Raw genomic sequence first — 25,199 nt, forward strand, 5'->3', positions numbered from 1 at the left:
TGCTCAGTTCTGCAGTTTTCTGTCTTGGAACCGGGCCATGTTGTTTATCTCTTTGGGTTTTGTTTCTTATAGTTTGCTGTTGACTTTCTAGGTTTGCTTGTTTGTTTGCATTTCCAGGTGAATTTTAGCATTAGCCTTCTTACCTAAACAAAAGGAACACATTTTGGTTTTAATTTTGTTTGGGTAGACTCTACACATCACTGTGGTGGAGCTGATGGCCCAATCCTAGAGAATGCTCTGGTCTGCACCACAACATGTCTAGTTTTCATTTCCTGACATCTTTCTTTGTTCTCAGCAGTGTTCTCCAGCAATTACTAAAGTACTGGGCAGACACACCTTAAGAGAAGACGGGCTTATTATGGCGAATGTTTTAAGGGGGTTTCCAGTCCCATTACTGTTGTGACAGAGACAGGCAGATCCCTGAGCTCCTGGCCAGTAAGAGACCTTGAACCAAAAAAAAAAAAAAAAAAAAAAAAAAAAAGGTGCATGGCTCCAGAGGAATGGTACCTGAACCTGGCCTTTGTCACTAACAAGCCAGTCCACATAGGTGCACACACTCCTGCACACATGATGCACACACCTTCATGAACATGACCCTCCTTTGCACAAGAAATAACTTCATTCCCTCTAACACATTTCTTCTTCTGCCCGTCACTCTATTTTGTTCAAAGAGTCGCTGTTGCATGGATTTAACCCTGTAGCATTTTTTAGAAACTTCTTGTAGCCCAGAGCATGACCCATCTTGGTAAATGTTCTGTGTGCCAGGAAACAATGTGTTTCACTCTTGCTGCTTGTTCTGAGTGGCAGGCCAGGCTGGACCATGTTGTCTGCCTCTGTTTCCTGGCTGGCTCCTGTCTTCCCTGTTAAGTGGTGAACAGGAAGTTGAGAACGGAGTGTCAGAATGCTGGGAAAGTGGGACCCATTCCTTCCTCCTTCCTTTGTTCTCACTGAGCCTTTACATTTAAACCTAGTTACTCACATCATTGATAAATGTGGGTGTCTTTATTACCTGAAACACCTTCTTTATCTTCCCCAGGATTTCCCCTTTTAATAATTAAGACTGTTAGTCTCGAGATTATTTTTACTGGTGTTTTGAGACAGCATCTCCCTTATACCAGATTGACTGCAGAATTATTCTGCAACTGAGGATTTTCCTGATTTTCCTGCCTCCCAAGAACGGGACAAAAGGCCTATGATGCTCTCTGTGGCTTGGGCTCTTTTTCTGTGTCTTACTTTCCAAAGCTGCTCTTTGATGATGTCTCTTTGGCGAGCTTCTTTCTAAACCCCTTCATTTAGGTTTTGTTTTTTTTCTGGAAGCTCTAGGAGAGGACCCATGTCTTGTCTTTTTCACTCTCTGGAGGCCACATGCATTCCTTGGCTTGTGGCTCGTTGCTTCACTGTCAAAGCTAGTGGCAGAGGACTTGAGATTGCCCTTTGATTCTGGCCAGGAATATAGACCTGTGCTACCATGCCAGGTTCATGTGCCACTGTCTCAGGTTTATGTGGTCCTACGAAATGAACCCACGGCTTTCTGCATGTTAGGCAAGCACTAGCTGAGCTCTGCTACTGGGTTTTTAACTATATTTTTAAAGATTGTGTATATAGTGTGGGTGTGTATCTGTGTGGGGAGTGTGCTAGGAGAAATACCTGTCTCTGCCTCTCGGTCCTGTTTTATAGTGGCTGAAATGAAACACATCCACTATGAAAATGTCAAACCCAGATCCCCAAATAGTGTGTCCCCAAGTCCTTCACAGCCACACTGGTTATGCATTGTTTGGCTTCACAGATAGACTTGACTCTTCATGTCATCACCTGATTTGGTGGCTGATATGAGACTTGCCTCATAGATTGTACCTTGTAGATATTTCTTGTATGGAGGAAGTGACAAATGAGCTCTGTTGTGCCTTTTATATTTATAAGGACACTAACCTCATGAGTGAGGCCACCTTTATGAACTCGTCATGCAGGGAAGGCCACTAGACTCCCAGGAACTAAGTTGCAGTGCATGAATTTTGGCACACGTACAGGCAAATATTAATATTAATAGCAAGATTCAAACCACAACAAATAGAAACACACAGCATGTGTGCCTTTCTAATACTGATGGAATCTTGCTTAACAGATATTGCAGGGGCCCTCACCTGGCACTGAAGGACTTGCCTTGGTTTAACCCTGGTTCAGTGCTCCAGGGTGGGTATGTGTGTGTGTGTGTGTGTGTGTGTGTGATAGTATGTGAGTGTATTTATGTGAATATATGTGTGTATATGTGTGTATTTGTGTGTGTGTATGTGTATGTATGCTAGATTCCTCTCCTGTCCTTCATCCTGTTGACTTCCAGGAGTATTCCCTCAGAAATGTCATATCTGAAGCTGACCTTTGCAAGTTGTCATATTAGACTTGTGCCGTATGGCTTCACATGCTTTACTAAGCTCAAATGTTTCAGGTGAGGCTTGTGTATCTTTCTTAGGACTATCAAAACAATGGTGAATATTTGCCCTGTGTGCTCTCAGCAGTTAGGAATGCCCAGAGCCATGGTCCGCTCTTAGACACTTCAGACGACTTGATGTCTTTCCTTCCTGTCAGACCCATCCTTCCCTCTTTCAGCTTTTAGAGGTTGTCTTGACACTTGAAGCAACAGATCCAGGTGAAGGACAAATCATAAGTCATGGACTGGGTCCCTTTGGTTTAGTGAGGTCTCTGAGAAGGATATGAAACAGCAGCTTTGCTTTACCTTCTGTTTCTTGGGGCTCCTGAAGTGACTTAGCTTCACTAGCATCCAACTCTCAACCTCTGCTCTCCCTCGATGTTTTTACTCACAGGCTCAGTGATCTGCCTTTTATACTAACTTGCCAGCCTCCCCTGGCTATAACGGATACACCCTTGCATCTTAGTTTTATCCCCTTTTGTTTTAAGGTTCTTGGTGTGTGGCCTGTTTTTAAGGTTGTCACATATAAAACTTGGACCGTAATGCTGTGACCTCACAGGCTGTAACATACACTCTCTCCGTCGCTGCCTCCTGAGTCATTGTCTCTGGTTGCAGGTTTTACTGTGGCAATGCCCAGCTTCTGGCAACCGTTTCTACACTGGAGTAATAGTAGGCACTGTTCCCAAGACACTCGAGAGGCAAAATATAGGAGTCTAGAAATAGTTTCCCTCTTAAGTAATTGAGCATAAGTGACTCAACTTACCTCTCCCATCCCACTGGCTGGGGCTTAGTCACATGACCCAGCCTGCTACAAAGGTAGGAAGAGGCTGAACTGGTCATCCAGATTTATCACTATTGATGAGGAGGAGATGGGTTGGGTGGAGAGTGTGCAGATCCCACATGATTGTTCTAGAAAGTTACTGGAAGAACATGTCTGTTCTGTTGCTACTCACTGCCTTCTGTTGGGGGCTGCAGGCTCCGTTTCTGTTCAGATGCAGTCCTTGAGCACAGCTCACAAGTATTGAGGGATTATGCATTAGAATCACGTAGGCATAGGCAGACATTTTGGTAGGGGCCAGACAGTAAATATGCAAGACTTAGGGTGTCTGTAGGGCCATGTGGTCTCGGTAACAACTACCGAACTTTATTGTTACATCGTCCGAACATGTCTATAGAGGAGGGAATGAGCTCAACTGGGTTCCATTGTTTCTTTGGCTTACAGCCCACAGTTTGCCAGCCCCCGACCCTCCTCACTGGGAAGTCGGTGTAGCTCTGCCTGCCAAGTGTCTGGTCACATCCCAAAGACGTATTTAAGCACAGGATATTCTTGCATCCCTGTTAAATAATCTTTACTGGGCTGTGTGGGGAGCATCCTGATGGCTTGTCGTTTACCTGTAAGCACCTTGTCCATAGTCAGATAATGATAGACTAAGAGAGAGACTATTCATCTGTTGAATTGTCATGATGTACGGATTAAACAGAAACATGAGCAGGTGTGAAATTAAGTAGAAAAGGACAACATTAAGTAGATCCTATGACTGCCCGGCTGTAAACATACCTGCACACAGGCTAAACCAAGTGGTTACAGGCAACATTTATCTGGTTTGAAGACAATCTTGAAATTTGTATTTCAGTAACACATATTTGAATAAATGCAAGAAAGTCAGTGGCTTTGAAGAATCCGCCCGGTCACTTTGGGGAGCATATACCCTGTTAAACGTTGCCACTTTCTCTGGCTGCCAGGGAGCTCACTGGCCCATGAACAGACTGCGGGGATAACCCACACCCTGCTCTGCGGGGCTGTTCCCAGTGAGTCTGTCCCTAGGTCGTGGTTTAGCAGTGCCTGCCTTCCTTTCTCCAAACTTTGGTTGTTTGGATAAAATGTACAGTTTTTGTACATTTTATGATTTGCCTATTTCTGGCCTGACATGAATCTTTAGTTTCGATACAGATTTTTGTGGAAGTTCTTTTAAGTTTTCTGTTTAGAAAAATAGTAGATATAAATAAATGAACTGAAAACATTGAAAATGAGTACAATCCCAGCCTTTGTCCCTGGTGTCTTATCTTTGCATAATGTAGACCCAGGCCTCTACTTACCTTCCTCCCTGCCAGCACCCAAGCAAAGCAGTGGTTCTTAAAGACAGGATTCCAGGACCTTAGATAATGCTCACCAAAAACACCATCTCTTACCGGCTGCCAGACCAGACCCAGCTTTCCTTTGTTTCAGTCTCTCATCTGAAAATTTGGAGAGTATTGAGTTCTGTGAGAAATAAAGTGTTTGGATTAAATGTCAGAGAAAGGTCTAGGGCCCATCGCATCTGGAGTGTGTGTGCACAGCGTTGTGACCTGTGGCTTTGGGCATGGACCTCCATCCTTCCTCATGCCAGTGGTGCAGAGAGAGGGACTAGAACCACAGTGCGATGTTAGGATGCTGGCAGCTACACCACAGGATGGCGTCAGGTTGGACAGTCTACCAGGTACATGCAGCTCTGATGCTGCAGTACCACCCTTGTGCAAACGAGAAATTGGATTCCCAGCGAGGTGCAGCAGTGTGCACCCGCACGCTCAGGGTTAGGAAGGCAGCAACAGGAGGAATGGCCAGCTACTTGTGCAAAATCAATGAACTCCTGGTTCAGGAAGAGCCCTGCTCCAGAATTAAGGTGGAGAATGATAAAAGGAAGACACCTGACATTGATCTCTGACCACGAGCAAGCATGCTCACATGCACACACACACACATATACACACAGATTTCTGTCCCACTCTTTCTCTCTCTCTCTCTCTCTCTCTCTCTCTCTCTCACACACACACACACACACACACACACACACACACACACACACACACACACACGGAGGGGGGGATCCTGGCAAATGTAACAATGTTTAAGAGCATTGGGAATGTTTCTCTCAAGGATTCATGATCATGGGTGTGTGTGGTCGGTGTGTGGTGGCCAAGGACATCTGCTGCGTGCATCTGTCTTGGTGGGAGGGAACTAGAACAGGACAAGGGAGCTCTTGGCTTCCTCACATAGGGTGTACATGTCTGAGCTTCTGTCCCTTCTACTTGGCCATAGGCAGATTAATTGTAAGAAAAGTAATACCCTGCTGGTTTTTATAGGAAGGCTGAACCCAGAAACACAATTCTCCCAGGTGGTGGGGTCTCCCTAGTGACACTGTGGCCATGTGCCTGTGCCAGCCACTTCCTTAAAGGCTTCCTGAGGTAGCCTTGGGGTCCCTTCGTCACACATCCATCATCGAACTTTGCTGATTTGTAGGTGGAATTTTCGAGTGTAAAAGGACCCTGCACTATTTGTTTCCCAGGCACCGTTTCAAAGGAGAATTGCATTTTACAGCCTGCATTAATGGGAAATTACTTTCCATTAGGATTCTGAATGGTTTGCCTATAATGTTTATAAAGGAAAGGAAAAATGTCAAGCATTTCACTAACAATTTTAAGCAAAGCTCTGAAGACTTTGCCAGAAACAGATTCCAAGAACATTTTCTTCATCATTTCTTCTTTCCAGAGAAGGAGAAAGAGCAGAGTGCGCTGAGAGGACGTAGGTCAGTTAGGCAGGCTGCAGTGGGGCTGCCGTGGGGCTGCCGTGGGGTTGCAGTGGGGCTGCTGATGCGGTAGTTAAGGAAGGGAGAGCAGGGAGCCCAGAGGAGGGGACAGACTGCCGTAGGAGGGAGTGCAGACAGAGGCCACCTTCAGACCCTGGCTAGAAGAATCCTCCATGCACAGGGTCATGAGGCTTCATCACCTCATGCTGCCCCTTTGTCCCTAAAGGAAAAAGCCAAGGAAAGTCCTTGAGCCAAACTCTGCAGAGGCAGTTCTCAGAATCAGAAAACTGTGTGGCACTTGAGACTTGTGTCCCAGAACCTTCCTCACCCCTAGGATCTTATATGGGGCTCCAAGTTGTCACTTACTCTACATTAAAATAGAAAGCAGGCTGTACTTTACCTTCTCACTGGCCACATACATTAGCAGTGCAGAAGTTATTATGGGAAGGTTTTAATACAGAGTCAAGGCCACACAGGCATTCTGGAAAAGTGCACAGCCCAGACACAGACTCGGGCTTCTCTGCCACAGCCTCAGATACCTATTATTTGGTGGCATCTATTTATGAAGCTTTCTTTTTTATTTCTCTGTGGAGATTTCTGAAGGTCCTAATTAATATTGTGACAGCTAAGGGTTAAAAGGCCCCAGGCTGAGATCTGCTTCACGTGCATAGAGAAGGGTGAGGGCTGTTAACAGAAGGGTGTAGTGGGTCTGTCAGAGCAGGAAAGTAAATCTCTCCACTGACTTCTGTTAAGACATTCTACCTTTCGTGAGGTATAAAAGAGACTTTTATAAACTTCTTGACACTTTGAAGGCTGCTCAGAAATAGTCCAAGTCATTCCTCTTATGCGTGTCAATCTCCAGGGATCACATTGGAAAATAAACATGTATTCAAAAGGGGAAGGCAGGGCTTACAAGTTTTTTAAAAGGACACAGACTTTGCAATAGGAGCATACACATTTATTTATTGACCTAGGTTTCCGAAGAGGAAATTAAAATTTCACAGAGTCCTGGGGATGGATTTCATTCAGTCAGCAGGTTTGTCCCCTCTCCCAACCCCTTCTTCTACAGCCACTTCTGTAACGCTCAGTAGTGGCTCTGACTTGAATCATTGATAGGAGTTCAACATTGTAGTTCAGATCCAAGAAATTAGGACCAACTTTGAATAGATTTCTTAAGCTCTCCCAGAGCCAAACGAAGGCACTAGGCTCCCTGCTCTCGGGTGCTCTGACCTTCGGATGCTGTTTCTCATGTTTGTCTCTTTGAGTGCATGACATTCTTAACATCCCAATTGTGGACAGGTTGAACATTTAGTATTTCCTCCATTGAACGGTCATTATTAGAAATAAATAGTAAATTATTATGTTTGCCCCTTGCATAAGAAATATCTGAGACCCTTTGCTTTTTTCCAAGCGGAAGGAGGATTTTTTTCACTGTAGAGATAATTTTCTGGGATTTGTCTGTAGGATTTGCCATGGGGGTGGGTTTCTGAGAGCTAAGACCTAGCTTTGGGAATCACAATGGAACATGGTGGAAATGGCTGTGGGATGGATAAGATTATCTCAAATGCAGAATATCTTAGAGTTGTATATATATTTTATAACAACATGGCTAAGCTATAAGATAATATTTCAAACAATGCTATCCAAATATTAATATAGATGCTAATTTTAAAAACAGTGTATAAGTCCGTTGTCTCTGGGGATAATGAACAGGGGCAGCTGTGTATCATGGTATATGAATACACACACACACACACACACACACACACACACACACACACTCCTCTGAAGCGTTGGTCTATGGCACTTTCCTTTGGTAGAGAATGAGGGCAGGATGGCTAATAATGATTCTTAGAGGAACACTTGAAGCCCTGTATTTATGCAGACTCTTTTGACTTCCTGCTATTAGTGACTAACCCATGCTGTACAAAGCAAGGGCTGGCTCTTTGCAGGGTCCTCTGGCAGATGATCCCTAGGCCAGTGGCTGGAAGGCCGCCTTTGACGGCAGCGGCATCTTTCCCATTCCCTGTGTCTTAGCGAAATCAACTCATAAACAGGGGACCACATCACCAGTCAGGGAAACCGAGTAAATAAATGGGCCTCAGCTTCTGCAGTGTCTGCATTAGTTATCTTGAGAGACAGTGCTGACCTTTGTCAGGATAGGGCCCAAGCTTTATTTATTAAACCCAAGTGACGCACCTGTGCAGATGGTGCAGGTTGGTATACGGTTAAAACAAATCACAGGGCTTCTTTCTGTAGATGAGGATAATGAGTGAGCTGGGCCCCCTGATAAGTCATTTCAATAAATCACCCTTGTACACAAATGGTGGGCTGTTATTTCTAAAAAGACAAGTTATAGACCTTGGTGATTTACAATGTACCCACCATAGTAAGATGTAAAATGTATGTTACATGATCCCAGTACTTGAGAAGCTCAGTCCTGAGGCTCAGAATAGGAGGCTAGCTGGAGTTGAGAAAAGCCGGAACTAGGGGTGGAAGATCAAAGAAATTGAGACTCTGGTCATCTAATCCACAGCTGGGACCTAAGGTCTGCTAGTTTCTGTCTAGTCTAATGGGAGTAATTTAGATGTGGTGAAACAAAAATTTGTGTGTATTACGATTATACAACTGTGTATCTTAGTATGCAATGGGAAGGTATTAGTTTCAAAAGAATTTAGAACTAAACCTTGGGATTATAAATTTTGGAGAGGGAGCCTGAACAAAATATGCACCTTCCAACTCAAAAGAGATAGTTTGGTCTGGGTTGAGCCTGGCACCTGGCCTACAGTGGACGCCTGAAGGTTGTGCATGAGCCTGAGTTAGAAGTGAGCTTCTCGGGCTGGATGTGCAAGAAAACTGGCAAACTGAGTATGAAGCCCTGGGCCAGAGGCCCAGCACCGCATAGGCTGGTCTAGTGACCTTCGCTATAATCCCAACACGTGTGAGGTAGAGTCCAGAAGATTCAGAGTTCAAGATGGGGAAAGGGGGAAGGAAGAAGACTGAGGGGAGACAGTGAGAGTGGGTGAAGAGAAAAGGGGAGAGGAAGAAAAGGCTGAATGATGTGTTTGCCCCAACATTTAGGAGACAGATTATTGAGTCAAATTCTTCAGTGTAGTCAAATCCTAGGGTGACTGTCTTGTGAAAGTCGAACTTCCAGAAAGACACCTGGGATTCATTCCCGATTGGAGTGCTGACCCTCCCTACCTGCAGGCACCTTCTTCTCCAAGATTTAGCGGCCCTGGATGTAGCTTAAGCAGTAAGGAAACGCTACTGAGCATTTGGACTTGAGACAAGGAAGAGAGAGGGAAACAAGTCATCTTCCCCCAACCCCCTGGCTCAGCCAAAGAAGGATAAAGGGAGTTTGGGGGGTCAGAGGGCACTAAATCCCATCTCTGTCACTGGGTACTTACGGGTCCTGAAGAGCAGGGATCATAACTTCCCCCTGGGTAGAATTATTTAAGGATAAAGTTAAAGCCTGTGAAGTAGAGGTGCTGGGCACAGTACTTGCTACTATGTAAGAGCCCGCAATGCAGCCACTGTTGATACTACATAATGGTTATCTGATTTCCCAGCCTACCGCAGACTGAGAGCAGCAGATTAGAAGGGCCCGAGGGACTGCTCCGGGAAGGTCCACTGGCAGCAGGAAAAGGGACGGGTCGCAACCTGGCTACAAGGGAGGCAAGAACAAAGCTATATATGTATATATGTTTCTTTAAAAACAAACTTTTTTTTTTTTTTAAAGACACAGCATTTGGGGGCATTTACTAAACGACAATGTGCTCTCTGCAGGTCAGTGGCTTCCTGGAGACCCCACCCCTCGTCCTTCCATAGGACTGACAGTAGGTGGTGTGAGTTCTCTCTCCATCCCACTGACTTCCAGAAAGCAGGGTGTGCGATGGGGTTCACGAGTGCCTTCCATTGGTAGTGCTCAGACTGTTTTTTGAGTCTTGCAATCTCTAGGGTCAAGGCCAGAGGAGGAGAGGAGGAAACTCCAGGAAGGTAGCTCAAGATCCAGTGTGTTGGAAGATCTTCAACGTTTCACACCTGAGAAAAGAGCTCACCCCTTTCCTAATCACCACCCCTTTTACATCATAGTCAAACATGGAAACAGCATCTGAGAACAGCTGCCAGCCTGAGGGAGGAGGATGAGAAGAGGGAGGTGGGAAAGGAGAACAGGTCAGAGCACTCCACTCTAGCACAGTCTCCATGCTGGTGTCTAGAGAGAGGATGCTGTTTTAAACTGCAGGCTCCAGGTACAGGAGTCTGGGAACTCAGCTGAAGGGCAGAGAGGGTTTGAGGGTGGTTGAGGTATGGAGGGGTAAACCTTCCCATGGTTACTCAAATTAAAGTGGTCCACACAGCACACTCTGCACCCAGACCAGGGTAGTAACTAGTCATTAAATTGAATCCATTGTCTCTGAGGCTGAGGTGTGACCATTGTCTTACTAACACCTGAGAGGGTTGAAGCTGGGTAAGAGGAGATATTATGGGATGGCTACTACACAGAAAAATTTGTGGTCAGAGTTTGTGTCTGCCAGTGACATTTTGAGCAGGAACTTGGCAGGCAAGGACGAGGGGGAGGGAAGAGCAGTGGGAAGACTTTTCCTGAGGCTAAGATGGGACCCTCCATTGTTAGAAAGTGGACCACATCACTGCCAAGAGGAAAGTGAAGTTTGTTATAGGAAAAATATGTGTTCCATCTCTATTATGTGTGGCTGAGAGAAAATACCCACCCCACCTCTTGCCCCTAATGGTGTGGAGCCGAACAAGAAAATTTAAGAGGGAGAGGGATGCTCTTATTTCTCCATTAAAAGAATCATTTTAGGACTTTTACAAAGACAGATTTTCTACCTCTCCTCTCATGCTACATGAAGGCCTCCTCTCAGGAGTCAGAGGAAGAACAGGGTCTCTTGAGGGTGGGAGGGTCTGTGGCCTTCCCCAGAGGACTCCATGGGGTCTTGGGTGACCGCTTCCTGTTTTGTAGAGCACACAGACCTGTGTTCCAAAGACAAACTCATGTGCATGCTTTCTCCACACGTCTGGGGACCAACAACTACAGGCAAATAAACAGGAATGGAGAGGTGCTCAGGGTAAAGGGATGGATGCTGGCTGGGAGCTGTGCTTTCTGACCAGGAGCTTTGCGGGGAGGTGCTTTGTCTGGCAGTTGGAAACCAAGCATCTAGGTATCTTATAAATGGATACCTCAAACACTGAGGAAGCAGAGGTTGTCTTGACTCACTGCAAGTTTCATCTTTCGGGGCATGAATTTTGTGACCTGGAAGGGCTAGCCCGTCTCTTAGGTGGGCAGAAATGTTATTTCTCTAGTTGGGCTTGCTATGAGTCTCCATTTAGACCAGCAGCGGAAACAGCTTGATCTTTTTTCCATTTCCACTGTTTGCCAAAAATGGAATGAGAAAAAAATTAATCTTTTTTCCATTTCTTTTAATGGAACAAATGTAATCTTGCCATTTCAAGGTAACTGTCTCTTCCAATGAAAAGCATAGATTGCCTATGCATTACTCACTGGATTCAGGAAATCACTGTCGTGATTCAGAGATGAACCTTCTTGGAGCTGGTGGTTTGCCTTAATTTTCCTCCCTCAGTCACCCCGAGATATTGTGTAAATGCACGGGGGAGAAACTGGAGATTGGGGGCTACATGGGTGGAAACTCAAGTCCACTGCAGGGTCACTAGTCACAGAGCCCGAGTTGATGTCTCTTGCCCCAGTCCCACCTCTGAGAGGCTGTGTCTGCGTATGTTGAGCATCTGTGGTGTTCTGCTGGTGGCCTGTGGACTCTCAGTCCTGCCTCACTCCTGGGGAGTAAGTGGCGGTTACTCAAGCCCCTCTTTGGCTTCATTACACCACATTTTCCCTGGCTCAGAGCACTTTGGGAGCCGCCTTGACCCAGAGTTCCAGTGGGAAGTGGGGCAGACGTCATCCTCTGGGTGTAATCGAGGAACCTTTCCATGCTGCAGCCACTGTCTTCTCTCTCCAGGTCCCTGCCTGTCTAGGAAGAACTTCTACCTCTTTTCTAAGTAGCAAGAAACAGCCTTTCCATCTCCAGGGATTGAACTAAAATCTCCAGAATCTGAGGCCTTCAAGCTCTGGTTCTTTGGATCCGGGGTCCACCTCTTTCTTAGATCTTACAAAACATGCCCTGCCTGTTTCAGCATGAAACCCTGAAAGACTCAACTATCATAGCATGTCACTACTGAAACAGCAGTGTTTTAGACCTTGCAAGCTATTCATGGGTCTTGTGGTTCATGTCCAGGCTCTGTGCTTCCTTAGTTGAAGGGAGGCTTACACTTGGTTGAGGGCCCTGGTTAACAAAAACGACCCAGAATGAAAAATGCATCAGGAGGTATTTCAAAATGTTGTAGTGCCACAGGTGTGGTTCAGGCCAGCTAGCCCAAGTTCTGATGGGTGTGCATTGCACATGTCGGCACACCTGAGGACTGCACTTGGTTTTGGGGCAGTGCAGGAAAGGTATGGAGATTCCCAGGTCCATGAGTCAGGGAAGTCCTTCGTGGAGTCTTTCTTCCTAGTGGTCTCATGAGAGGCACCCTGTCCAATTTGTTCTGCTGGTGCACTGCTTCTCTTGGCGTATCAAAGTGGGCAACGTTGCAGTGACCCTTGCCTGTAATGAATGAAGTGAGAAGAGAGTCATGTGTAATTAGTTCAGTGGGGGGTGAGGAAGTATGTACTTACAGGTTGGCTTGGACAACTGTCTCCTATAGAATGTGTTTTGGTCATATAAGGTGGCTGATAGAGTAAGTATGAAGAGAACTAGATAGCGAGCCTCCCAGGGAGATAGCCCATACAGTGCCTCAGCAGCATCATAGAGTGAGCCTCACAGTCAGTGAGATAGCCCATACAGTGCCTCAGCAGCATCATAGAGTTAGCCTCACAGTCAGTGAGATAGCCCACACAGTGCCTCAGCTCACAGTCAGTGAGATAGCCCACACAGTGCCTCAGCAGCATCATAGAGTTAGCCTTAGAGTCAGTGAGATAGCCCACAGAGTGCCTCAGCAGCATCATAGAGTGAGCCTCACAGTCAGTGAGATAGCCCACACAGTGCCTCAGCTCACAGTCAGTGAGATAGCCCACACAGTGCCTCAGCAGCATCATAGAGTGAGCCTCACAGTCAGTGAGATAGCCCACACAGTGCCTCAGCAGCATCATAGAGTGAGCCTCACAGTCAGTGAGATAGCCCACAGAGTGCCTTAGCAGCATCATAGAGTGAGCCTCACAGTCAGTGAGATAGCCCACACAGTGCCTCAGCAGCATCATAGAGTGAGCCTCACAGTCAGTGAGATAGCCCACACAGTGCCTCAGCAGCACCTAAGATTGTGTAGAAGGTTACCTTGAGTGAGGTAGGTCATGGTTTGGGGTCTGGAATCCTGGTGTTTCTTTCTAACTTGATATCAGGCCATTGTGACCTCTTCAAAAGGTGAAGGTTTATGCAAGACTCCCAGATTGCCTTCTCCCCAAACTATGCACGTTAGACAACATGCTTTTTGAGTTAACCATGGCTGATCCACCTGCTTCCTCTTCAGGTAAATCTGCTAGTGGCAGACACTTGGAGAGAACCTGATGATTTTTACATGCCACACCAAACACAGTTGTACTTCGACTGACTTTTGACTTACAGCCCCAAGTTTTCAGGATTCAATTCTACCCACCTTCATTAAATACTGTTAGACCAAAGGAAAAAATGAAAAATTATCTGTTGGAAACACAGTTCCCTGGTGCTTTGGAATTATTTGAAATCTGTCTAAATTTAAAATAGTGGAACTAAGCCCAAATATTTAAATTTGTCTCTTTGGCTTCCATCATTATGACAGAAGGTGTTTGCACTCAGGCTGGGGTAAATTCTCTCCCAGAAGGAGCAGCCAAATGCCACAAACGTCTAGGAGGTCCTGGATGTCACCGAGTAGATAGATCAAGATTTCAAGAGGCTGGTCAGTCTACAGGTCACCTGAAGAGAGGGAGCTGCCTCTCAGAAGAAGAGAGGCCTTCTACATCTGCTTTCTCTTTCCCCAGCGGCTGAAGCTCTGTACACCTAACTGTGGATGCAAGAAAAGCTGTAACACCAGGGGTTCTCAGCCCCGCTCCCCTAGGTTGGAAAGATCTGGAAGTTTAAAAAAGATAACTTACATTATTGAAGCATCTGTCTGCTCTAACAGTCATCCTTGGCCAACTGCAGAAATACTCAGATCCATTCTCAATCTTTCTCTCTTGTTAACTTTATGTGAGCCCCTAAGAGCTGGTGAAGGATGGATGCAATCTCCTAAAGAACTTCAACTCTCACAGGAAGTCTAAAGGTGGGAAGGGAGGCCTTGTCTTAGTTACTGCTCTCTTACTGTGAAGAGACACCATGACCCAAGGCAACTTGGAACAGAAAGTGTCTTCTTAGTCTCAGATTGCTAGTGCATGACCCTTGTGGTAGGGAACACGGATGGCAGGCAAGCAGGTATGGGGCTGGGGCAGTACCTGAGAGGTTACATCCTGATCTGCAGACAGATGACAGAAAGAAGACCCATGCTTGGTGGGCACCTTTGAAACCCCAGAGTTCACCCAAAGTGACACACTTTCTGTAGCAAGGCTATACACCCTAATCTTTCCTAAACAGTCCACCAACTGGGAACCAAACTTTCAAATATGTGAGCCTCATTCAAACCACCACCAGCCCAATAGCAATAAAAAGAAAAAAAGAAAAAGAAAGAAAACAAAATGCAAGCCATAAAATTGAATGTCAACAGGAAAAGCATGGCAGATATTCCGTCAGAATACTGGAAATTGGTTTTGCTCTGGGAGCCCCACTCCTTTTCAAGAGGTACCCCAGTGGCTCTGGAGCCAGCTAATGCCATTAGCCTGCCTATGTGTGCTTAGTCTGGGTTGGGTTTAGCTTCCTTCCATCCCTTCCTTCGAGACAATCTTGGTCTTACCAGTGGTCCATGAACCTAGCCTTCCTCCAAGGAATGTATCATCTCCTTGGCCAAGGCCTCTTAGCTCTTGCCTGTTATTACAACTTCAGCTTTTTCACAGGGGATGGTGGGAACCTCTGAGGTCCTGAAGAGGCTGTTGAGAACTGGAGCAGAAAACTGTGCCTAACCCCAGGCATGCTAAGTCATTATTGTAAGCTAGCCCAAAGAGTACCCTATATCCATGAACTTATGTGGTCTGTCTGGTTGGGGAATTTGTAGAAGAAAATCTTCAGAATATCTCAAAAACAAAGAAGAAAGATTTACCTACAAAAAATAAAATCAACTAATTGTCTTTCCGAAGCCCACTTTGGTGATTTCACCTTTAAGTTATAGACATAAAAACCTTAAAATAGTAGCAAAGTCAGAGTCAAAACATGGTACTTGAATTACTGTGGCCCTTTCAAATGGCCGTTGATTTAAAAAGTCTTATAAAATTTATTTTACTAACACTTAGAGGAAAACAAAACCAATTATAATCTAGTCAAAATTGAAATTATACAGTGGCACTAAAGCTTATCCGAATGATTATGAGAATGTCATAATCTGCAACCTACTAGTGGCCAGGAACTTGCCTTACTAGATATTTGTTAACATTTGTTTTAAAGCTGTAATATAGAGAGATATATACTGTTACCAAATGGACCAACTGGGCTGAATCGAAAAATCTCAAAGTAGTTAAGTGGTAAAGCCAGGTGTGAAGCCACCTGTAATTCTAACACGCAGGAAATAAAAACAGGAGGAGCTCTTTGAGTTCAAGGCCAGCCTGGGCTATATAGGAAGAGGCCCTCAACAATAAGCTATAAGAGCAATATTTGAAATCAGCGAGGAAAAAAGATCATTTTAAAACTGCCTCAGCATCATTAAAACATAATACATTTTTGTCAAAATCTAAAATGAATTAAAGATAAAAGTGATAACATGAAAAATGTAGAATTCTGAAATAAAATTCTGTACAGGAACCATTCATAGCCATGGAGGATGAGGGATGAAGAAAAAGCCTCATTCACCTTCCTCTACTGTCCTGGAATTACAAATTTCAAAACAAAATAGGAAACCTAATTTGTGTCCACTTGCCAGCACAAATTTCAGTAAATAAATAAATAAATGAGTAAAATAAAACAAACTCTACAAACAAACTGGGAATAGTTGGTACCAAACATGGCAGATGGAGGCTCAGAGTTGGAGTGTGAGGACTTCTGACTTTTAGATACAAAGGTGCAGTCTTAGATTGACAACGGATCACAAGCATCTTGCCACATTTCATGCTCCTTGACCAGCAAATCCTGTTCTAGGCCGTTACTTTTGAGGGAAAATGTATGGTGCATGTATGCCAAACGATGCACACACCACTTTCTTCAGATTTATCTGTGAAAGCAGAAAATGTGTAAAGGAGAAGGGCAGAGGAAAGAGGCTGTGAGAGAAAACAAGGGAGGGAGCAGGGAAGAGGAGAGATGAGAAAAGGCAGGGGAGGGAAAGGGGAAGAGAGACAAGAGGAAGAAGGAAAGGAGGAGGGTGAAGGGATAGAGGAAAGAAGAGGGAGGAAAGAGAGGAGAAAGGGAGGGAGGGAGGGAGGGAGGAAAGAGAGGAGAAAGGGAGGGAGGGAGGGAGGGAGGAAGGGAGGGAGGGAGTGAAGGAGAAAGGAAGCAAAGGAGGAAGGGAGGGAGGAAGGAAAGGAGGGAGAGAAGGAGGGAGGGAAGAGGAAGAGAGGGAGAAAGAAAGAAATAAGGGAGGGAGGGAGAGGAGGGAGGGAGGAAGAAGGAAGAGAGGGAGGGAGAAAGGGAGGAAGGAAGAAATGGAGGGAGAGAAGGAGGGAGGAAGGGAGGAAGGGAGGGAAGGAGGAAGGAAGGAAGGGAGAGGAGGAAGGGATGGAGAAAGGGAGGGAGGGAGGAAGGGAGGGAGGGGGAGGAAGGAAAAAGAAAGGGAGAGAAGCAGCGAAGGAGGAAGGAAGGGAAGGAGGGAGAGAAGAAGGGAGGGAGGGAGGGAGTGAAGGAAAAAGGAAGCAAAGGAGGAAGAGAGGGAGGGAGAGGAGGGAGGTATGGATGGAGGAAGGAAGGGAGGGAGAAGAAAAGGGAGGGAGGAAGGAAGGAGGAAAGGAGGGAGGGAGGAAGAAAGGAGGGAGTGAGGGAGTAAAGGAGAAAGGAAGCAAAGGAGGAAGGGAGGGAGGTAGGGAAGGAGGGAGGGATGGAGGGAGGAAGGAAGGGAGGAAGGAAAGGAGGGAGGGAGGAAGGAATGAAAGGAGGAAGGGAGGGAGAAGGGCGGGTTACAGATGTTCAGTCATAGATCTGATACGTTCAGGAGCACTCAGAGATGGCATTGATAAAGAAAATGGGTAGAGGTGGCAACGGGCCAGTAGCTAATCGTTTCTATGGGGTTAGGTTATTATTATTATTTCATATAAACAAATGTAGGGAAATAATCACAGGTAGCTAATTATAGACACCTGGCATTCACACTGCTTATCTCTGAGTCAGTGAGTTAAAGCTGACCTGTCCCAGATCTGCATACACATTCGCTCTTTTACGGTGACCATGTTTGCTTTATAGGGGAAACTAGTTGTGAGACCTCTAGTCTCGACCCCATTAATCAGCTCGGTGAACATTTGTACTCCTGTTGTGGCTTCTCTCCTCTTGTTCTCACCTCAGCAGACCTTGACATGTGTAACACGCCACCTAAACTTTGTCCTTTAGTATTCCCAGGTTTCATCCAGTCAGCACAAAGAGTCTGAGCATTCTGGGGGCAGGCCTGGGGCCTTGTGATTTGCCTTGGGCTCCTGTTCCCAGGAGGTGGGCTGGGCATGTGCCTTCCTCCTCAGAGGACTTAAGAAACAGGCACTGGGGTGGGGGGGGTGTTGGCTAAGGCAGCTGGCGGGAGCCAGCACAGGCTCCTCCTCCACTGCTTCCTTCTCTGGGTGAGCTCTCTGTTAACCTGCTCTTTTTGTCTCTTACCACATGGACAGGTCACACTCCCTCCGACCAGCCCTGCTGCCGTGGCCTCTATGACTTTGAGCCAGAAAACGAAGGAGAATTGGGATTTAAAGAAGGGGACATCATTACATTAACCAATCAGATAGATGAAAACTGGTATGAAGGAATGCTCCGTGGGGAGTCCGGCTTCTTCCCCATTAATTACGTGGACGTCATTGTGCCTTTGCCTCGGTAAATGTGTCTTTCGAACCCAACTTGAGAATGGAAATGAATTGGCACCAGTGTTCTCTCCGTGTGGTGTTCTGTGACATCCTTGCTCTCTGGCCCACTTAATCACTTTTGTATGTGTGTTTTCTTTATAATGTATTTTGTATCAATTTAATTTGTATTACTGATTTCTTTGTCCTAACTCATAAAAATGGTTTTCTTCTTGTTCTAAAAAGTCATTGGTTACATGTATTTGCTTCCTGTTGCTAAAAACATAAATTGCGCCCATTCGAGCAGCCTGGGTAACCCTAGCTGCCGTGGGAACTCGCCCTTTGCAGCTGCGAAAGCTAACAGTTTTGTTTCTTGACATCATTGTTGGCGTCTGGTCTTTTCCTGTTTTAAGCTTTACCTGTGAACAGCCCAATAAACATGGTACACTGTGTTCATAAAAGACTGGTTATTTACTTTTTTTTTTTTTTTTACTGATTTTATTGGATATATTTTATTTACATTTCAAATGTGTTATCCCCTTTCCTGGAGTGTCCTCAACATTCCCTACCCCACCACTCCTCCCCCTGCTTCTGTGAGGGTGTTCGCTCACCCCCCTCCTGCCTCCCCACCCTGACACTCACTCCCCTACACTGCAGCATCAAGCCTTGGCAGGACCAAGGGCTTTTCTTTACATTGATGCCCAACAAGGCCATCCTCTGCTACATGTGCAGCTGGAGCCATGGGTCAGTCCATGTGTGCTCTTTGGATAGTGGTTTAGTCTCTGGGAGCTCTGGTTGGTTGGTATTGTTTTTCTTACGAGGTTTCATATCCCTTCAGCTCATTCAATTCTTCCTGTAACTCCTCACTGGGGATGCTGTTCTTAGTTCAGTGGTGGGTTGTGAGCATCCACCTCTGTATTTGTCAGGCTCTGGAAGAGTCTCAGGAGACAGCTCTATCAGGCTCCTGTCAGAAGGCCCTTCTTGGCATCAGCAATAATGTCTGGGTTTGGTGTCTGCGTATGGGCTGGATCCCCAGGTGGAGCAGTCTCTGGATGGCTTTTCCTTCAAGACTGGACTTCAAGGCAAATCCTTGGCTGGCCTGGGGTCCCAGGTGGGGTCCTTAGATGCTGGCTGCAGATCAGCACGAGCAGGTGGGGTGTCCTCTAATAGCTACTGATTTAAACAGGGTGAGCCCCTTCCCAGCCACAGGCTGGGACAGCTTCCTGCCTACTGGTAAGTTCACTGGACAGGGCTTTTCAGTCTGGCCCATTGTGGGTGCGGAAGACTGGCACAGTGTTGGACCCATGTGCTGTGGCTCAGGGGACTCCAGCCGCTGTGCACACAGAGAAGGGGCAGCTGTTGCCTTTGCGGAGTCATGACTGGTGACTCAGTGACTGGTGAACACTGGGCACAGTGACTGGTGACACAGTGACTGGTGACACAGTGACTGGTGACACAGTGACTGGTGACACAGGTGACTGGTGAACAATGGTGACAGTGACTGGTGACACGGTGACTGGTGACACAGGTGACTGGTGAACACTGGACACAGTGACTGGTGAACACTGGACACAGTGACTGGTGAACACTGGGCACAGTGACTGGTGACATGGTGACTGGTGAACACTGGTGACACAGTGACTGGTGACACAGTGACTGGTGACACAGGTGACTGGTGAACAATGGTGACAGTGACTGGTGACACAGGTGACTGGTGAACACTGGACACAGTGACTGGTGAACACTGGACACAGTGACTGGTGAACACTGGGCACAGTGACTGGTGACACAGTGACTGGTGATACCGTGACTGGTGAACACTGGTGACACAGTGACTGGTGACACAGGTGACTGGTGACACAGTGACTGGTGACACAGGTGACTGGTGAACAATGGTGACAGTGACTGGTGACACGGTGACTGGTGACACAGGTGACTGGTGAACACTGGGCACAGTGACTGGTGACACAGTGACTGGTGATACCGTGACTGGTGAACACTGGGCACAGTGACTGGTGACACGGTGACTGGTGAACACTGGTGACACAGTGACTGGTGACACAGTGACTGGTGATACCGTGACTGGTGAACACTGGTGGCACAGTGACTGGTGACACAGTAACTGGTGACACACTGGTGACACAGTAACTTGATCAGACAACCAAGTAGTGTGAGAAGTGTGTTTGAGCTCTGATAGTGTGACAGGCACTGGTACACTGTGTCACCAGTCACTGTGTCACCAGTCACCTGCCCTCTTGGTTGAGCTTTTAACAAAAGCTCAGAGGCCAGATTGGTCATTTGAAAAGGTGACTTAAGTTGGGTTCCCTAGACTGCGGAGCTGACTTTCTAAGCAGTTACACAGTGTGCGTGTGTCAAGTGTGTGTGCGTGTGTGTGATGATAATTTGTACCGTCAACACTGGGAGCAGGAGGAGGATGGGGTGGTGGTTCTGCTTGTGGTCACAGGTCTAGTTGCCGTTCCTGCAGAGGTAGCACCTAGGTAGCCCTGGGGCAGGGCTGGATGGGAATGACGGGTTAAGGAGAATTCCAAGGCTCCTGGAATGTGACTAGGCTGGGAAGACTGGCAGGGTTAGCTCAGTCCTCGGGAACAGAGAAGACTGATAGACAAATTACACAGACGTGCTCAACGCTTTGGACTGTGTTGCAAGATTGGGACAACTATGGCTGAAACAGCATGTGTGGCCAACTGCGCCAAAGAGCAGCTCCAGCCACTTCCTGGAGAGGAGCAAGGGAGCCTGTAAGGCTGATTGGCCGAATCTTTTGGTTGGAGCAGCAGCAGCAATGCATGCTATATCACATTTATTTGCATATGTTGGACCATCCTTACATTTCAGCTATGAAATCCTTTAATTGTGGTGTGTTGTCCATTTAATGTGCTATTCAGTTCAGAGAGCTGGGACCTTATTGGGGATTTCTACATTTTTGCACATTAAGGATGGTGGCTGGTAATCTTTTCGAATGGTGCCCGCATCTGGTGTTAGTATCAAGGCAATGCAAGAGTTGTTAGAGCGAGTTTGCAGGTGTTACCTGGCCTTCGATTTATGGGGAAGGGATGGAGAGATATTGATTCTTTTTGTGTTGGGACAGTGAAATGATTTGGCCCTAGGTTTTCCTTTTTGGGGAGATTTCTAAAACTTAAATTTTTTATAGATTGTGTGAATTTCACATCATGCATCCTAATCTCACCCACTCCCCTGTCCCTTCATATATGACCTCCGTCCTTGTGACCTCCCCTGCAGAAGAAAAAAAATTGCGTTATGGAAGCCATGGTGTATGGCAGTGTCTCACACTGTACACTTTTGTCCACATATCTTTACTTGCAAACATTCATTGCAATGAGTCATAGTTCTGGTTTGAGGCCTCTGGCTTTTGCTGCACTATCGATACTGGATCCTCGTGGGAACTCCTGGGATATCCTGTTGTAAGGTGTCATGAAGATCCTGCAGTTTTGAATGTCTAGGACTGGCCCCTTCACACACTCCAGCCGTTCATAAGTAGGATGGATGTTGGGATTGGGCCAACACAATGCCCTGGATCTGGGCCTGGGTGGTATCTGAGCTGGTGTCAGCCTGCCTGCTCTCCTTCACCCACACCAGCAGGGCAAGCTCTTCAGCTCTGCTGGCTAAACTGTGGAGAACTTTTTGGTGCCACTGGACAGCTGGCAGAGAGAATTTTGACATCACTAGGACAAAAGAAGAAAGTCAAGGCAGGAATCTGACTCTGGCCCTGGGCTCAGGAAACTGGCCCAGATTAAGAACATTTACATTTGAAGCTCAGGGCACAGCATTTACATCTGAAGCTCTGGGCTTGCTCAACAGACAGGGCATTCCCTTTGTGTCTTGGAAGTTTCTTTTGTCTTGGTGTCCCCACCTAGCCCCCAAAAGACTGTTTACAGGATTTTTGATTACTGACTTGCTTGTTACATGTAATTAAAGTGGTTTCAAAGAGGAATAAATAAAACAAAATTTTGCTTCAGCCTCAGAACTGGCCAGAGTCATGTTATAGTTTTGTCTAATTGTCTTTTTTTTTTTTTTTTCAATCTTTGCTCCTGCCCTGGGGAACCTGTTGTTTGAGTTGGTTTTGGTCAAATGGCGCCCACTCCAGTACCAGAGATACAGTGGAGGACACCACAGGAAAGGAAATATATGCAGAGAAAAGTTTGGGTCAATGGTAAATAAACCTTGTAAAAAGGTATAAGGTAATGGTAAAATGTCTTTTGTGTATGTGTTTATAGATATGGTAAAAATCTAGAGGAGCGAAGATAATTCTCATAGGTGGTTTAAGTCTTTGTACACAGATTTGAGGTAATTTAATTGGACAAGAGAGAAAAAAAATGGGTTTCAGAAAAACAGTCCTCTTCCTTGTCTGGTTTGACGAAAGAGAAGAAAAATGAACGTAAACTGTTCAGAGCTCTCCTAGGGACAGGAGAAGGTCAGGAGATGGCCTGACTCTCTGGTTCAAACTGGAGAAATGTCTAGTTCTAGTTCTGGGTCCCGTAGGAAGAATATCAGGGTCCCTTTGGCACATCTAGTTCTCTCCTCTCTCTTGTGTATTGTCTAGCCAATATGTCCCTGTGTGTCAGTTTGTGTCTGTGTGTTACTTTGTGTTTTATGTTCAAAAAATGGTTAAAATGTTATCTGTTCATTGCTCACCCCTTGATTTAGTTTTAACTCATGTCAAAAAGGGTAAAAATAAAAGGTAAAAATAAAAATCTTAATTGGCCTTTGGAGTGGTTGTTGCTCCAGGATAAGATCCAAATAATTGGATTACTGGTTATATCCTAGTCAGATTGTTATGTAGAAAATTCAAAATATAATTTACTTACTTTAAATGATTTTCAAGACTTGTCAGGAGATGTTGATTGGCTAAGACCACCACAGGAGGTCTTAAGCCTCTGTTATTCTCAAGAGGGATGCAAATCCTAGTTTCCATCAACAGTTAATTGAGAGATAAAAAGTTTTACAGAAAGTAGAGGATACAATTAGTTAATAACAGATATATTATATAGATTACGATCGATTGTTTTCTGTCTGTATTCTTTGCACCCACAGCAGTCCTTTGGCAAAAGGGACCATTAATGTAGACTCATCTTTCTTCCTCTTTAAGTAAAGTTTTGATATCCTATTATGAATCTGTTGTTGTGTTAATACAAAATTGTATGATAGAATCATAAAAATATTTTTAAAAAAACCTGGTAGAATATTTGTTCCTTATTCTGAACAGCTATTAAATTGGTTATTGCAGAATATTTGGCCTCTTGCACATGCAAACTTTTCAGGCAAAATTGATAATCATTATCCAAACTGCAAGTTGTTAAATTTTTTCTCTATATATGCTTATGAATTTCCTGTGAAGAGTAAAAGGTTGTCAAAGGACACTGATTCCTTGCCCTAGGGATTTCCTCTGCAGGAAATCGCTCCCAGGAAATCCCACTTTCTTGAGATCTGAGTTCCTAAGATAACCACAGAAGGTCCGGATGACCTCTGTGGAATGTTTCTACGCCCTAGGTGTGCCCCGGTGTACGGCTAAAAAATGTATGATTCTTCCCCTTTGAATTTTCTCATTGCTCCCTTTGAATTTCCTCATTCTCCCCCTGTCCTCCCCTCTTTTGTGGTTTTTGCCTTTATAAGCCTGTTACAAGTTCAGGCCGTTGTCAAACTCCTCTACCCCTGCGTGGTGTATGAGTCTCGACCCCAGCATGCTGGCCTGAGATCTCACTCTGTTTCACTTTCAATAAACTTCCTCGTGCGATTGCAGCAAGTCTGGTCTCTGTGCCTCACTGGGTGCGCGCCTCTCCTGAGATTTGAGTGAGGGTCTCCCTTCGGAGGTCTTTCACCTGAAAATTTACACATGCAGCCTACTTACTATATTTATTGATGGCTCATCTAATTTATTAGATTATTTTTAATTTGATCACATGTTTATTCTCTTGAGTTTTCCCCGATTCTACACAGATTATTAAATCATGTGCTGTAGCCACAGTTTTTAAATGTCAAAAAATTAAGCTTTAAATTTAAATACTGGTAGCCAATATGTAGCTTATGGTTTCCAATTGCTTAAAATTGTTCCTTTCTTAGATACTGCTAATTGTCAAATTTTACAGTTGTTTATATAAATACAACTTAACTTAAAAGCACATACTGTGCCATACTTTATAGGATAACTAAGAGATACTGGATTGTCTGGATCCCTTAGTAAAGGCAATGCCACCACAGATTTGTATACCAGGCAAATTATAATCTCGTTCTTTATACCACCAAAATAATGATAGCTTAAGATAACAATTTGATATTTTTAGACAATACATGTCAAATTATAAAGACTTGTCCTAAATGTCCTTAATTTCTACTTGTACAGTATAATGGTGTTAATCCTCAAGGACTTATACCTAACCAGTTATGGCAAATGGGTGTTACTCACTTTTCTGATTTTAAAAAATTAAAATATTAGTTTAAATATTTACACCTTTTCAGGCTTTCAAGTTACAACTGCTTTAACAAGAAAAGCAACTAAAAATGTAATTTCTCATTGCCTATGTTGTTTCTCTATGTTTGGTGTTCCAAATCAGATTAAAACAGATAATAAATCTACTACAGTCAAACATTTGAGATGGTTTGTTGACAACTTAATATTACCCATATTATTGAAATTTCTTATAATTCTCAAAGACAAGACACTGTAAAACAGATATTGTAAAACTTTAAAACAATATCTTCATAAAATAAAAAAAGAGTTATATATCCCTATACACCTCAATTCTTTAAGTCATACTCTTTTTATTTTAAAATTTTAAAATTTGTATGTCAAGGAACTCTCTGTTGAGTGTCTATGGCATTCTACAACTGGGCATACTTATGCCTAGGTGAAATGAAAGGATCCACATACTGGCATATGGAATGGTCCCAATCAGGTATTAATTTGGGGAAGAGGGTGTGTTTGTGTTTTTTCCCACAGGATGTAGCTGCCAGAGTGATTGCTGAAACATCTGATGCTGGGACAAAGAATCATGCTGACTGTGAGCTTGCTGAGGGCCCTGAAAACGGTGACCAGGAAGCTGTACTGGACATTTGTTCCTGACCCACC

At 45.1% G+C, this 25,199-nt stretch overlaps 1 protein-coding gene across 3 annotated transcripts in view; it reads left to right on the forward strand.

Annotated features, from left to right (window-relative positions):
- SH3GL3 (SH3 domain containing GRB2 like 3, endophilin A3) overlaps positions 1 to 18,135 on the forward strand; it is a gene marked incomplete at both ends in the record, with an annotated part of 118,291 nt that extends 100,156 nt beyond the window's left edge. For all 3 annotated transcript variants that reach the window (XM_080914315.1, XM_080914316.1, XM_080914317.1), the window contains one exon: positions 17,933 to 18,135. In XM_080914315.1, coding sequence (XP_080770441.1) covers positions 17,933 to 18,135 — 203 coding nt within the window. The remainder of the gene's footprint in view (positions 1 to 17,932) is intronic.
- Between the last annotated feature and the right edge of the window lie 7,064 nt (positions 18,136 to 25,199).

The sequence above is a fragment of the Micromys minutus genome (assembly GCF_963924665.1).
Source record: "Micromys minutus genome assembly, chromosome: 3".
NCBI lineage: Eukaryota > Metazoa > Chordata > Mammalia > Rodentia > Muridae > Micromys > Micromys minutus.